The sequence below is a fragment of the Choristoneura fumiferana genome, chromosome 3 (genome assembly GCF_025370935.1).
Source record: "Choristoneura fumiferana chromosome 3, NRCan_CFum_1, whole genome shotgun sequence".
In the NCBI taxonomy this organism is placed as follows: domain Eukaryota; kingdom Metazoa; phylum Arthropoda; class Insecta; order Lepidoptera; family Tortricidae; genus Choristoneura; species Choristoneura fumiferana.
The window spans coordinates 17,691,783-17,708,056 of record NC_133474.1 but is presented as its reverse complement, the minus strand read 5'-3'; the positions used below and the strand labels follow the sequence as shown (position 1 = coordinate 17,708,056).

General features: G+C 41.2%; 1 protein-coding gene and 1 long non-coding RNA gene across 4 annotated transcripts in view; one reads left to right on the top strand and one right to left on the bottom strand.

The window, feature by feature from the left end:
- Positions 1–16,274, bottom strand: part of Rok (Rho associated coiled-coil containing protein kinase) — a 44,656-nt gene that overhangs the window by 18,253 nt on the left and 10,129 nt on the right. The window contains exons 5-12 of one of the 3 annotated variants that reach the window (XM_074086017.1): positions 9,817–10,007; positions 9,415–9,589; positions 9,154–9,311; positions 7,979–8,449; positions 7,215–7,372; positions 5,245–5,370; positions 4,157–4,367; positions 1,072–2,890 (exon numbers count right to left, since the gene is read on the bottom strand). In XM_074086017.1, the coding sequence (XP_073942118.1) occupies positions 2,797–2,890; positions 4,157–4,367; positions 5,245–5,370; positions 7,215–7,372; positions 7,979–8,449; positions 9,154–9,311; positions 9,415–9,589; positions 9,817–10,007 (1,584 nt within the window). In that variant the 3' untranslated portion in view covers positions 1,072–2,796. Of the gene's footprint in view, positions 1–1,071; positions 2,891–3,864; positions 4,368–5,244; positions 5,371–7,214; positions 7,373–7,978; positions 8,450–9,153; positions 9,312–9,414; positions 9,590–9,816; positions 10,008–16,274 lie in introns of those variants that run through there. The other 2 variants (XM_074086016.1, XR_012451262.1) reach the window with 2 other exon arrangements.
- Positions 11,258–12,425, top strand: LOC141426832 (uncharacterized). Its single transcript, XR_012451263.1, has 3 exons — positions 11,258–11,577; positions 11,710–11,799; positions 12,328–12,425. It is a non-coding gene; the product is annotated as an uncharacterized lncRNA (long non-coding RNA).

The following is a 16,274-nucleotide window of genomic DNA, read 5'->3' as shown; positions in this document are numbered from 1 at the left end:
CAAGCGAGAGAGTTGAACATGAGTCAATATAAAACTAAGATAAACAAAATTCAACATAGCTTTCGTTGGAGGAATGTAAACAGTGTGTAGAGCAATAATAAACAGCATATCTAAATCATCTTCAACAAGAACCACTATTAACAACAATGTGTCGGAGGCCTGCTTCCGTCTAGCACCACGGGTGTTCACGTAGACACGTCATCACTATCACAGCATGCGCCCGCGCCGTATTCGCGGGGCGGGCCGACATGAGCGGGCGAGGCGTTCCGGCCTAATTGAGCGAGCACACCAAGCGCAATATCACATGCATGATCGCTTGACTTCTGGCAAGGTTAGTATAGTTTGACAACTATGTACTCTCGACTCGTTTTGTACTTTTAAATCACATCTCAAAAAATGGTTGTATATCACATACGACCTACCGAGGCGCATTGAAAATCTGTATTTCATTGGCAAGATTCATGCCAATGAATCCTACTCAAAGTGTCGTTTCTCACCATTGGAGCTACCGGAAAGAAAAATTTGTTAAGTATAACAGATTTTGTACAATTGACCAGCAGAGCCGAATCAAAACCAATTTGGCACCAATAAGATAACATTGATTTAAGACTACATTAATTAATAGGAGACACTTTTTAGGACAACCAATTACTTTTATTGCCTTAGAAATCACAATCATCAGCGTCTCACCCGAAGTATAACCATAGAGACAGAATTAGGCATTTACATTTAGAATATAATAGTTTGCATAACCTACTAAACGTTATCATCGACAACGATAAAATAAGCTCATAATCCTACTCCACTAGTATAAATTGATCATGCGATTCGAGGAAGCCCGCGTGGGAGTCTTATTTGATTAAGTAACTCGCTGAAGTTAGTATTAATGGTTTGAGCAACTACCGGAGCAGTTTCACTAAACAATCACGTATGGCACTGTCTTCGTTAAATTGAGATTGCGATAAACGGCGACGCACTTACACTAACATGTTAGGTCCCTTTAGGAGCGCAGATATTAGCCATAAAAAGGATTAAGAGAATCCCACAAGTGTAGATGTGAATATTTTAGTAACCAGTGCAGCTATTAGTTCACTTCTTAGATGAGGGAAGTTAATTCATATGAACATTAACGTTTCGATTGAATTTTTCACGTTATTACTATGAGCAAAAAGTCAAAGACCAGAGCAAAACTGAGTTTAAAATTCGCTTATCGCCTAGACCCTGCTCAAAGATAAGGTTCATCAAAGGCTGACACAGACTAATTATAAAAGGGTCACACTCAAGGCTTTACCGCACTGTCACGCGCGACGTGGCGTCCGTTTGACATGATAACGTCGTACTTCGCACAAATAAATTTGAATCCTCATACTGTCATGTTTATGTATCACGATAAGTAGACGCCACGCCGAGCCCGCAGTTATATACAAGTGTGACCATCACAGGCTGTCAGGTCTACTAACATTATGTTATTTTCAGGACGCAATTTTCGAGCAAATTACCAGATATAAAATAAAATGAATCCTGAAACCGACTGAAGGTACATTTCGTAGATTACAGATAAACGGTATAAACATCGAATTTTAACAGAGTAAAATATAACAAAGTCGTAGTATAATCAAATGCACAACTGGTTACAAAAGGCCTTACAAAAATAAACGGAACTTTACAAAAATGTTCAGCACAATTTTTACTTTATAATTATTATGTAACATTACCAAATTCAGGGGCGTGGTAAGGTACTCGTTTTACAATTCTATCGAAGCAGGACAACTAGCGCGTCCTGGTTTATTTTTTTGTCGCTAGTTGCAGCTAATTGGGTTCAACAAATTAAAGAGATCGTCAACAACATACGACAACTTGCGAGAGCCGTTTCACGCAGATCTAGTTTGAGGCACTAAATGAGTGCATATTTCATTAGGTTAACAATGTTGTCTAACTAATACTTGTTATCACGGGAGGGCACTCTAAATATATTTAATTTACGGGTGTACTATATTGTTCGTATTATAAAACAGAAATCGTGCCAACTTGTTTGTTACAATGAACGTAGTTAAAAAAGCTGGACGCTCGACAATCGTAGCTGGGACTGCACTTACAGCAACCATCTGGACATGATCAATAAACCAAAAAGGGGCGTGGTTTAAATATTTATCGTGTTCTTGTATAGCGGCACGTTTAATCCGCGTCCCTTTTCTGTTCACGAAAAAAAAAATTCAAATGGGCGCTACAGAGCAGGACTAATATACATGGTTGTAACAAACACCCCAAAAATATACCGTCTGCGTACGAGTTATTTTCTAATAACGTATGCTGCGGTATAGAGCCCATTATAATATTAACGCGGACCGTCCCGATCATCACGACCCGCGACGCCGCCCTAAGCTCTCCAAGCGTGTGTTACACGTAAGTACTTCCTGTAAATTATCAAAAACTATCACAGCATTCAAGCTGAATTCATTTAAATTACACCAAAATTTGAACTTACTACATGAGACTAGCTTATTTTATAAATCACTAAATAAGTTACAAAAACGAATTTGCAATAGATTCATCCAAAATATATCGTAACAAAATATAACGTCGAAGCGTCGGGTTGCGGCGGCTCCGATGAATATGGTTAAAATAAATCAAATCCAAAACTGGTAGCCGGTAATGTGAAAATGGATTGTTAGTACAAAACTGATGATAGACGAACGAAAGTTACACCCATTCATTATCCGTTTCCATTGCGATCTTTACCGATACGCGGCGAGTCGATACGTGTTACCGTTAGCACTGGAGCCGTGTCACGGCCCGCTACTGCCGCGGCAGGGACGCGTTGGCCGGCAGCGTCGAGCTGCGCTGACTCGCGTTCATGTACGACAGCTTTAAGTTCGACCGCATCGAGTCCCTGCACAAAAAATACCTGTTTAATAACACGATAAATGTTAATACGGTATTTGACAACTCCTGATTTTGCCAAATCTTAATATTATTATGAGTTTAGCGAAGAGAAAATTTAAATCGGTTGAAAATTGGATTTATAGTGATTTTTTGAAAAATCTATATACCTGTCTCTTTCTCAAACGCTTTTTTCTATGCAGCAAGTATGGCGGTACTGGCGTGTGACGTCACATGCCAGTATGTCTTTCTCTGTCTAATCTTGAATTTCAAACCTTTATAACTTTGTTATTTGTAAAGGTAGCTTAAAATTGTTTTTCTATTCGATAACAGGCATATAGTCAAATACCGTATTGTGAGTACGATAAAAATACAGCATAGGACCTACAGCATTATGTATTCTCGATGTAGATTTTAACGAAAAATTTGAAAGAATTTTTCGCTTTTATGACAAACCGAAGACATTGCAATGGGTTTCAACTCCCGCGGAGCACATCATGGATCTTTATTGTTTAGTAGTTGTAAGCCTTGTGTGGCAATCAAACCGTAGCAGTAAAAAACATAAAAAAGATTTTCTCAAGTATTTAAAGGGGTCGTAAAATAATTAGTAAGCACTTAAACAGATCAATAAACAGATACGAGAATGTGTGAGTAGTTAAAGCAGCGCCACTGGTCGGGGGGCGGCGCGCGACCCAGCGCCGCTGGTCGGGGGCGGGGGGCGGCGCGCGCGGACAGTGCAGAGTGTTACCGGGGCGACAGCTTGGTGTGGTCGTGGTTGGTGTGCGCGGCGCGGTACCCGTAGCGCTGCACGCGGCGGGCGAGGCGCGCGACCCAGCGCCGCTGGTCGGGGAGGGGGCGCGCGGACAGTGCAGAGTGTTACCGGGGCGACAGCTTGGTGTGGTCGTGGTTGGTGTGCGCGGCGCGGTACCCGTAGCGCTGCACGCGGCGGGCGAGGCGCGCGACCCAGCGCCGCTGGTCGGGGGGGCGCGCGCGGACAGTGCAGAGTGTTACCGGGGCGACAGCTTGGTGTGGTCGTGGTTGGTGTGCGCGGCGCGGTACCCGTAGCGCTGCACGCGGCGGGCGAGGCGCGCGACCCAGCGCCGCTGGTCGGGGGGGGGCGCGCGCGGACAGTGCAGAGTGTTACCGGGCGACAGCTTGGTGTGGTCGTGGTTGGTGTGCGCGGCGCGGTACCCGTAGCGCTGCACGCGGCGGGCGAGGCGCGCGACCCAGCGCCGCTGGTCGGGGGGCGGCGCGCGCGGACAGTGCAGAGTGTTACCGGGGCGACAGCTTGGTGTGGTCGTGGTTGGTGTGCGCGGCGCGGTACCCGTAGCGCTGCACACGGCGGGCGAGGCGCGCGACCCAGCGCCGCTGGTCGGGCGCGGCGGGCGCCAACAGAAGCAGCTCGCGAGCGCGGTCCGCGTGCAGTTTGCACGCCGCCACGCTCTCGCCTTCCGCTACGTGTTCTGCGTGGATCTTCATACGGCATCCTAAGAAAAATAACCGGTTAATAAAGCCGACATGAGACTAGACCTGTTTTGTTACGAATTCTCTTGCAAGCACGAGTACTATGGGAATACGCACACTAGGTACGGTCAAGGACTATTTCATGAGCTACCATGGAACTATTTCACAGTAAACGTCATAGTGACATCGCATTAATTAACAAGGAAAGAATTTTCCTTTGAAAAGGTTCCATAGTGGCTCATGAATTAAAGTCCTTGACGGTACGATAGCGAAGCACTCCCATATATTCCGCAGACTTTCATAATATTTATTTATTTATTTTCTTTTTTTTAATAACTGAAATTATCATCGTTCATAGGGTTCAATACGCAAGAAAAATTAACAAATGTAATGTGCGAATGGTCTAGCTAATTGGCCACAAAATCGTCCTAATGTGAGCTAGTATCAAATTTTACTTTGTGATTTGAGTAATTATATACTTTGCTTATTAACTTAACCATAAAAATTTAATTCTTAATACAAGCCTTTTTTTGCTGACTGTACTTTTTGTTGACTGCACTTTTGCATCGTCACCCAAACTACATTTGCATACCAAATTTCAAGTCAATGCTATTAACCGTTGAAGAGTTCCGTCCTACGGAGACGATGCTGGCTGGACTGCCAGGATGTCACTACTAGATTATTGTATTGTCACGCAATTTACATAAGTATCCCAAACTGGAAATTGGTCAAATTTAACTTGCAATATTTGTTTTTTTTTTTATACAAGATTACAGACAGACAGACCGACAACGGGACAGGTGAAACTTAGACTTACACACACTTAGATTGCCGTTTTTACAGAGATTTTTTTTTCCAACAAATACAGGGTGTAACAACAACAATAAGTGGTATACTCACGGCGGCACTCGTAGGCCTGCGGCGGCCGGAACATGTGCCACAGCGGGCGCGTGCACACCTCGCACGCCGTCGGGATGTGGTACGTGATGCTCACCAAGTCGTGCCCCTTGTGTTGCACCGTATTGCCTACGCGGAACAAACAATCATATCACATTCAAATATCATTAGAAAAATGGAATAACTCTTTATCTACACCCATATAGTAAATCCTCAATTATGCGTCCAAAAACCATGATATGAACACGGCTGTATTTCTGTTTCAATGGTGCGTGTGAAGTTCCCAATCCGTACCTACTGGGCCCGCCTGGGAACTATGGCCCTAGCCCTCTTGTTCTGAAAGGAGGCCTGTGCCCAGCAGTGGGACGTATATAGGCTGAGATGATGATGATGATGATGATGATGATGATAGAGGATTTAATATATGGATATAGATAAAATATTGTATGCAACTGTACGTAATTAGGCCTTAAAACACTCAGTGACCCTATTATGAAATTCGGCTACGCCTCGTTTCATAAACCCACACTCGTGTTTTAAGGACCCCTATTACGATACAGATGCATAAAATAATATAACGTCATTATGGAAGCAATAAGATCGAATAAATGAATTTGCAACTGTCATTGATAAATCTCTTAGACACGTTTCACAATCAGCCCGTTCTCACACGATGTGACAGCAATACAACCAAAACTGGTTGCTATTGGGCGGCATCAACTGTGCTGCAACTCGTACTGTCAATGGTGCAACTGAAGTTTTATCAATTTTTGATTTCAAAGTCAAAGCCAAAATATCTCTATTCAATTTAGGCTATGACAAGCACTTATGAATGTCAAAAAATATACCACCAGTTCGGAAAAACCTCTGTTGAGAAAAATCCGGCAAGAAACTCAACGAGGTATATTTTTTTAAACAGATTTACAATATCATTAAATGATATCTATACATCACAAGTACTTAACACAACTTTATTTTTAACACAGTAGGTTCGCTATTGGAAGGGATCGCTAATGCGGAACGGAATTATTTCCAAATATCCCTGTCCATGATATAATCATTAACTTTAAAATACGCCTTAAATATTAATGTCTTCTTGACAATAGATCTGAATTTTGTATCCGTTTCATTTGTAATATTTTTTAGAATTTTATTATAAAAACGTATGCAATTTCCCGATACGGCTTTTTGGTTTTAGCCAGTCTGTAAGATGGAACTTTTAAGCTTCCGCGTGTTTCTGGTAGCCTTTGGCTTATCGACGTTAGTGGGAAAATCACATACGTTCTTCCTAACATACATGATTATTTCAAAAACATAAAGCGACGGCAGGTTTAGGATACCTGTTTCCTTAAAAAAAGATCTTAAAGATTCACGCGTCTTCAAATTATAAATTGCTCTAATTGCTCTCTTTTGTAAGATTAAAATTGACTCAATGTCTGCAGCAGATACCCATAAAATAAGGTCGTACGAAATAATGCTATTAAAGTGTAAGCAAAATACACCAACCGTGCCGTCGCCACATCGGTTAGTTGCCGTATTATCCAAACTGCAAAAGCAGCAGCAGATTTTTTTAATGACATTGGCAATGCACGAGTTACCTGCACTGTCAATAAATACAGGTTTCGGATAAGTTGAGTAGTGTGAGAAATGCCAAATTTGATCGAGTCTAATAACTAAAAGTGTAAATTTGTACAAGTAGTTACGAATGTTTGCGCGCATATGAGTGCTTTCATTTTGTAATAGAATATTATTTTATCTGTAAAATGTGTAGCCAATTTATGCATACAAAATGTACGAGTATATCGTATCGTATCTATTGCCGTCGCATGTGGCTTAGGCATGGCCGTCACTGTGGGGTAGCAAGGTAAATTTATTCAGCGTTTTTTTTTTTTCATGAATATTTCGGCAACTATCGCCTAGCAGCGCCTCTGTAAATTCAACTATGATAAATTAAACGATGGGTGATCGTGTACCGTGGTGGTCCGGCGCGTCCTGGGGCTGTTCTAGAGCGTCCTGCGGCCGGCGCGCCTCGCCCTCGCCGGCGTACAGCAGCTGGAAGATGCGCGGGATGTCTTTGGCGTCCGCGCGGATCACGTCGCCCTGCGTCACTGATCGCACGTGGAACACTTTGCTGCAATACAGAGATTATTACTTATTATCAAACTGTTTAGTTCAGGAAGACTGTTTTTTTTCTAATTCATACCCTAACTCGAGCAAAGGTAAGCAATGCGGAAAAAATGCGTGAAAAGGAGTTAGTTGGAAAAGGAGTTAGAAGTTAGAATTTTTTTTTTATTGACAATTAAGAATAATAAAATAAAACATTATACAAAAAACAACTTAAACCACAAACTAAGGCTTAATCATCTAAACTATAAACTAAGCTATACTACATTACACTAAAGTCATCCGCAACATGCTTCGTCATAAAGACTAACCTAAAACCCTCCCTTGTGCATCGTATCCCGCTCAAACGTCCACATAATACCAGCAGCGTTACCCCGCTGAATGGCAATGGAAACCTGTTGCGCCAAGAACGAGCCAGAGAGAGTTAGAAATGACTATATGACTTTTATAACATTTTAATTAATCTGGTCTTTTAAAAACCTAATAATAAGCCTGAAACAAACGTGTCTTCCTTATGGACAAACATCGTGAATCGTGGCCTTCGTAGATTTGCTAAGGTAGTAAGATTTCAAAGGGCTCAAGTTGCCGCAAACATTAAGATGACAAAACATACCTCAAATCCAATATCATGACAGGATCCGTAGTATTTTGCTTGTCGCTCTCAGTATTGTAGAAAATGATCTTTTTGGAGGACACGACGACGTATTGCTTCCGCCAGCCGTGGCGCCTGATGTTCTGCTTGATGGGTACTGAGAGCCAGCCCTCGAGGGTTTGTTCCGTTTCGCCATCTTCCGCGTCTGCGGAGGACTGGGAGGCGGTTTCACTGGTGAGAGCGGCTAATTTTTCTTTCAACTGTTCTATTTCTACGTCCTTGCTGTCAACCTCCATAGCGAGTCGTAGGCGCGTCTGCTGCTCCTCTAACAGCTGTTGCTGGGAGTCTTGTAAGTCCCGCTGCAGCTTGGCGACGTGTTGGTCGAACTTGTCCTTTTCTCGAGTCAGCTCTTGCTGCAGCTTGCGGTAGTCTTTGTCTTTGCGGACGGACATCTTGCTCTTGTTCTTCGTCACAGTTGGGTTCATGTCTTTTCTGTATAATCAAAATGTTAAGCGTGAGATTAACCGCCTGTTTTCACCATCCATTGATTAAATTTATTTGACGGATAAATGTGATGCCTTTTCAGTTTTGTTCGAATAGACAGAGACGGCATCACATTTATCCGTCGTTTCGTAACGTTTTCATTCGAATTTCGGTTCATTTTTAGAATTTCATATAGATTATTATTAAATATTTAATGCACTTGTGCGTAGTCTAAATTTAAATTTAAATCAATGAGTACTTTTGAAAATAGACTCCCTGTTTTAGCTAGATTGAAAGTGAGTCCTATTAACGCATTCACAGCCACCGACGCATATATTTGTTTTCGGGACTTCGCCCAGTGCCGCTGTCATAATTATTCATACATTGAACGCACATGTGCGTCGGTGGCACCTGTGGAAGTCAGGTGGCAGTAAATGCGTTAATGAAGCAAGCTAATTTTGATCCTTCTATCCTCGACTTGGTACTACGTATTGACCAACCGTTCTATAAATTTGATAACACATTTACATGATAAACATGATTTGATAATTTTGAAATTGCACTACAGGAGCGCTTTTACGGAAGAGGCTTATTTAAAGAATTGGCGCCCGGGCAAGTTAGCTTTCTCACCCCATTAAGTGACGACAAAGTATTTAATTTAAAAAAAAAACCAACACGTGCAATAGGTGGCCCCGGGCAGTAGCGTTGCGTACCTGTTCATGATCTCAGCCAGTTTGTTGACGGCCTGCTGCTTGAGCATGATCTCCGAGTTGAGCTTCTTGTTGAGGCGGTCCAGGTCGTCCTGCAGCCGCGCCAGCGCCGCCACGCGCTCCGCCAGCGCCGTGCCGCTGCGACGCAGCTCGTCCACTTCCTACAAACATTTACGACACATTACTTTGATATTCAATCGAATGTAAGGGCCGCCATACACGGACTGCTTTAAGCATCTCCAACTACTTGAACAAGGGCCGTACCTTCCGCTGCAGGTCGATGGTGGCGCGGTTCTCGTGCTCGCGGTCGCGCAGCCCCTGCACGAGCGCGTCGCGCGCGGCCAGCTCCCCGCGGTGCGCGCTCAGCGCGTCGCGCATCTCCAACTCCTTCATCGTTTTCTCCTTTTCCAACTCTCCCACTGTTTCTTCCGCTATCGACCTGTCAAGGCAACGTAACACATTAGAAAAAGTTTTGTACAGAAGGATACAGCATATTAAAATGACTACAAAAAATCCGGAGGACAGCAACCTCTCTGTATCACGAGAATAAAATTAGGAAATCCATATTGTCCAAAATGGGAGGTCAGCGCGGCAGTCCCGTGCTAGGGTGGCTGAGCAGCGAGCAGTGAGCAGTGAGGAGTCTCTCTAGATGGCGGCGTCGCTCACCTGGCGATGGCCTCCGAGTCTGCGCGCGCGATGGCCAGCTGCAGCTGGTGCATGAGGCTGCCGCGCTCCTGGTCGTGGTCCCGTGCGGCGCGCGCCGCCTCGTCCAGCTGCGCGCGCAGCTCGCCCGCCTGCCCGCGGTACACATGGCAGAAATGCTGCTCGCTCTCCAGCTGGGACCGCAGCTCTTCGCTCTGTAACAAACGAACTAACTCAATAATCGATGCTAAACAGACAGCACGAGTGCCAACATTTTTGTATTTAATAAAATAGGCATAGAATAAGACGCGGTTAAAGCCACCGCGAGGCTCAAATGGGTCTGGGCTGGCCACGTTTACCGCAGACACCCAGAGGGATAGGCACAGGTTACCACTCAGTGAGTATCGGCGTCGGGGCAGGCCAAGGCGATTTCCCGTTATTGGCTATTTACAGAAATACCCTATTTAAGTTGACTCCCCCTAGAAATCAATTTTCGAAAATAAACTAAATAAATAAGTAAGTGGTGGTTTTAACTGCTCTATATAAATCAAAGAAAACACAACGAGTGCACTCTCCGCGCGCGTGATGGATTGCTACTAAGTCAAAAAGACAATTGTCATTTTCTACAACACGAATCTCTCCGATTTCCCCGACTCCCCATAGAAATCAATTTTCGAAAATAAACTAAATAAATAAGTAAGTGGTGGTTTTAGCTGCTCTATATAAATCAATGAAAACACAACGAGTGCACTCTTCGCGCGCGTGATAGATTGCTACTAAGTCAAAAAGACAATTGTCATTTTCTACAAGACGAATCTCTCCGATTTCCCCCGAAACCCGAAGGTTTCTCTAAGAGCTCACGGATTGTAGGTATACTCAACGCCATATTTAGATTCCAAAAAAGTTACCAAAGATGGCCGAACGTCACGGTCACAAGTGTCATTGTGACAGTGTTGCATAGTCCCTGTTTTGTTCGGAGAAAAGGGAGGACAAAGGTTTCCGAAAGACAAAACTGTCTCATAACACATACATTAATTGCCCCGGAACGCATATTTGCCATAATTAATTTCAGATATTGCAAAATATTCACAAAAAAAATCTTATTATAAATAAACCCGCGTAGCTCACCCAAAAACTATGAGATTTGACATTTCGGAGACCTCACGCTACACTAGCGCCTCTAGCGGCGAATTCATTCACGATAGCCCTCATTGTAACGTTCCAGATGTAACCAACCCATGCACATTAATAAAAAAATAGTTTTATAATATTTTGTTTTTATATTTAGACCTTAAATGGGTACCTTAATTGGGATAGAAAGCATTCGATCAATCCAAACGTCAGGCCATACTACGAAGTGCAAAATTCAAACTTCGTTACTTGCTATCCCGCTGACGCATAAGTTATTTAATACGAGAGTCAGTGGGAAAATACGATACGAACTTCGATTTTTGAATTTCGTGGTAGCCCCCCAGATGCCGAATGAAGTGACAATTGGAGATGTCATGGTGGCCCTGTGGCCGCCATGTTTACCATAGTTTTCCATACGTGATTTGTTGTCAATATTATGAAAAAATCTCGTATATCTACAATCAAAATGTCAACAAAATTGAAACTTGACATAATGTTCTTATAGTTCACTCAGAAAAATTATCTATTTTGAGGTACGAGTTTTTTTTAAGCAGTGACGATTTATTGATAGCAATGTTTTTTTCTTAGCCTTATCAAAATACTAAAGTGCTCCACCGCTGGGGAAAAAGGGCTTCCCTTCTTTCCGCCTTTCTAGTAAGTAGCCTTGTGAGTAAAATCTACCCCGATTGGGAAATATCTCGAGTACCTTACTCATACACGTAAAGACATAACTAGCATTCTAAAATCAGTAGTACGTATCTAATCTAATTGTGTCGCTCATTCCAGCACAGTAGGAGTGCGGCGCACACAATCGCTCCTCGTAATGTCCACATATGTCCCAGTGCACTTTATGCCTCGGCGATGCTGCCGCGTAAGGTATAATTGATAAAGGTTCTTTGACGTACGCTCTAGCCTAGTAACTAGCCATGTATAGAACTGTTGTTTTCGTATCGGACTTGATTAGAACTATGTATATTCAAACTGTTAGGTATTTCTTAAACTAAGTCGTTTATTAACTGACCAAAAGAAACATCTTTTAAGCAAAAGAAGCGCGCGCTTACTTGACGATTTGTTGTATTATTCGAATTATGAAAACTACATTTCTACTCTGTGGCAGGAGCAAGTCAAACTAGCGCTATCACGGATGTATATAACATAAGATAACTACTAATAACTAGGTGTACCTTTGCTTCTCGGAACAACAATATGCTAACACAGTAATCTAGGAATATACTTTAGCGAGCAATAAACATCAAAACTAATTGGTGATGAGAAGGAAATACAAGGATACATTCCTGTATACTTAACGATGCAATAACACAAGTGGTTTACGGTCCTGGCGCATCGACGTTAATTTGCATTGGACAATTTCATTACAAGAATTTTCTTTGTTAAGTTCTGCAGGTTGATGAGCTTACGGTTCTCTGTATGCGTCAGTACTCAAAGCACAACTCATTTTTAATTATAAATTAAATTACCTACAACATAAAAAATAGCTTTCATCGGGCTTGCCGATTCGATTTGGAAAAAAAGCAAGGAACATTTTCAATTGGCTACAAAAGAATCCGACAAACAAAACAATGGTAAGATATCGTAGTAATATAATGAACTGATTTTGTGAAAATAAAATATCTCAAGTTTAATAACACGATACGGATTGTTTGAGTCTGAAATAAACGATTTTTTAAAATTAATACAATAAATACGGCCAGTGCGAGTCGAACTCGCGTACCGAGGGCTCCGTACAAATTTGTAGGTATCCATGAATATCCAGTGTTAGCAGAGCCCGGCTCCTAAGCAAAATGTACACAGTGTGAGGTCATTTAAGGTTGGTTAAAGACATAGACAGATATAAAAATTAAGATTTTGCAAGTTTCAGTACCGATTGTGCTATAAGGTGCTTAACAGACGGACGGACGGACGGACAGACAGCCAAACGGAAAACAAAGTGATCCTTTGGGTTCTGTTTTTGCCAAACGAGGTACGGAACCTCACATAAAATTTTGATCCTCGATTGGACACGGCCCGTTATGCACACAATCAAAGGTCATTCAACCGCGATCTAATTTAGTAAATTAGGCCAACAAGTCGATTCAGCTGATTGATTAGCACGACGCATTCTTGTTTTAACTTTAGGTGCGTCTACATTTTCGTATGAGCATGAGTCCTTGCGCGCCCTGCTATCGACTAGTTACCTACTGAGCAAAACAATTAACAATACATGGACTGAAACTTGATCAGTTTGTCCAATTTCACAAGAAAGCAAATTTCAAGCGGCGCTCTTAATAAAACTAAAAGCAACTATTACGTTATTGAAATATTTGTTCATATCGGTCGGACGGCATCAATAATTGTCTGTGTCAGTTTATGCAAACAGCTACCACGTGTACTGTAGACGCGTGTTTTAACGCCTTTATTCGGTTCCGAGAGGAATGCGGACTGAAAGTAAAACTTGTCGTAATATGAAACGATTTAAAAACAGTTCTGCATATAATATCCGAACTAACACCACGCGAACTAGCACCATAAAAAAGGAGATCGCAGATTTTTAGTTACGTATAACATAAAACATAGGTAACAAATTTATCTTACAGTTTTATAATGACATCGAGTCTATGTCATAGACAGTCAATTCATAATTTATAGAATTTAATGACAAGGTTCACAAGCATAAAATGAATCAGACACATTACCAATTCGCAATAAACGAGGTAAATAAAAGAATGATAGAAGTAGGTCGCAAAACGAAATGTACAACATCTGGAATATTGTCGAAATAAATAGATTCGACAGAGAATCGAACCCGGAAATCCAGAGTAACAATCTGGCACCGGCGCCAACCGGGTCATAATGCATATTTTAGAATTTCACGTTATATTTGTACACTAACGTTTGTCTACGGAATGTTTGTGTCATATCATAAATATCAAGGCCACCGCAGAATACTTACGTATTCATATTCGGGCAAGACATGGATCCACCTAAATGAGACAGTGCGCTTAGAGCGCCGGCTTTTTCGACGATTGCGCTGAACTAGATCTCCTGACCTATACGCTTAGATGCAAACGCAGCCGCGCGATGTTCGATATCACACGAGACACGATAAATACCTAGCGCAATTAAAACTAACAAGGCAAGTAGCCTCACAACATTGTTCCGCGAAATGTGGATACTTATAATTCTATAACGAGTGCAAATCTCATCATTATCATGACTAAGACATTAAGCTGAAGAAAAACCGCTTGCCTACGTAATTGTATGTTTATTTATTTCGAGACGCTGCAGGCGCAGGTATAGCGTTTAAGGTAAAAGGCGTACATATAATATGTATTTGTTTGTTGTCGACGTGAGTCACTCCGCGACTCCGTCACGCCGCGTCTACGGTCTATTTTGGAGTGATGAGATTATGATTAGTTCACATGAGGATACTAAAAGCATAGTTAAGTTCATTGATTCATACACGGTTATTAATAAAAGGTCGTGTCTATTTGGGATGTTGGCTTTAATACGTTATAACTATAACTACAGTTAATATATTATAAATGAAAACTTTTCCTTATTAGGGTTTCGTACCTTAAAAAGAAATAACGCAACCATTAAAAGATTACTTTATTGTCAGTCTGTCTGTCCGCAGGGGCTGCTACCCCTTGGAGCAGTGAAAAGAACGAACTTCTAAGTAAACGTAATCAAAAGATCCAGTACCTAATTAATAGTTAGTTTTAGTAATTAGTTGCAATCAATTTGACAACGGTCGACCGGACCGCGATGATAATTTTATTTTAAAAACTGGACCCATGAAGAAACTAATTGGTGACCCCTGATCTAAAATAACCCCACACTGCGTACATTTTGTTTAGATGGATAGATAGCAAATAAAACCAACTCATTTCATTTCATACATTAGATATGTTTAGGAGAGGGGCTCTCTACTAACATTGATTATCATAGATACCTACAAAATTATACGTAAACCTGGATGGGGGCGCTCTTAGTCATTTTTTTTATTTTTTGTAATTTGTCATGTTTAACTTTGTTTTTTTTTAATCCCAACTTTATTAGACTACTCAAACATGTTTACAGTCTGTTCAATATAGGAATGGACAGAAGGAAAATAGGTTCTTTATAATCCACGCTTTAGGAAGTCATTTAATAAATTGCATTTTTTAGTACACGGTCTAAATTTATTTCTTATTTAAAGATCGAAGACGTCAATATGGGTTTCAATTATTCATTAACTAACTCTTAACCGCGACTCCGTTCGCGTAGAATCCGTTTATTGCTATCCCGCGGGAACTATGCATTTTTCCGGGATAAAAACAATTTTATGTCCTCCCCGGGACTTACTATCTGTATACCGAATTTCACTTAAATCGGTTCAGCGGTTAAGTCGTGAAGTGATAGGTAACAAACAAACATGCAGACTTACAATCTTTCGCAGTATGAATATTAGTGAGATTAACTTTGTTATTTTTCATATAATAATTTAAATACAATAAAAAACTTTTTCTATTTTGTTAAAAACAGAAACTTCTTCCTATAAAATACCTAAAGAGGCAGAGGTAAAGAACATTTTGCAAGAAACGGAACGTGTATAATATTGCTGACTCAAGAAATGTTCTGTACATTATTTATAGCTATTAATCGCCAGTTTGGGTCAAAATGTGATGACCTTTAATCATATACGAATAGTTAACTTTTCACAACTACTTAAAGCACTGCACCAAATTTGATGAAACTTGGGATGGAAAAAAGCTTGCGCAGAAAGCAGAAACCACGAGTAGAATATTTTTAAACAGGGAACGAGAGCGGATGAGTCCACGAAACACAGTTGTTAAATTATGTATAAATATAAATCGAATTAATATTAAGTATGTAGAAAATTACGAATAACATTGTATTATTTTGTAAGTACATTACGATCTTATTACTTCTTTTATTCATCATCATCATTATTACGACTCCACAAAAAATGTTTAGAACCTCTTCTTCTGTGACCTTCTAGAGTCCAATGTTATCCTGAATGGACTATAGGTACCCTTATTTATTCAAGAGAACGACGAAATAAACAAGGCGGCACTGCATTTGATTGTCTATGGAATTTATCCGAGTAAGTAGTAATTTGGTACTAATGAGGGCTATCGTTTTTTGTCTCAGTAGATGGCGCACTGTTGCGTGAGGTTTTTAAGTATGGCTTTCAAAGTCTATTATTACGGGCGTGAAAACAGAGTTTAGATTAAAATCATATTTAATACACCTTAAAACCGTACCATAAAAATATATCGAGCATGCCACAGTGTTGCATAGTCCCCGTTTTGTTCAGACAAAAGGGAGGACAAAGGTTTCCGAAAGAC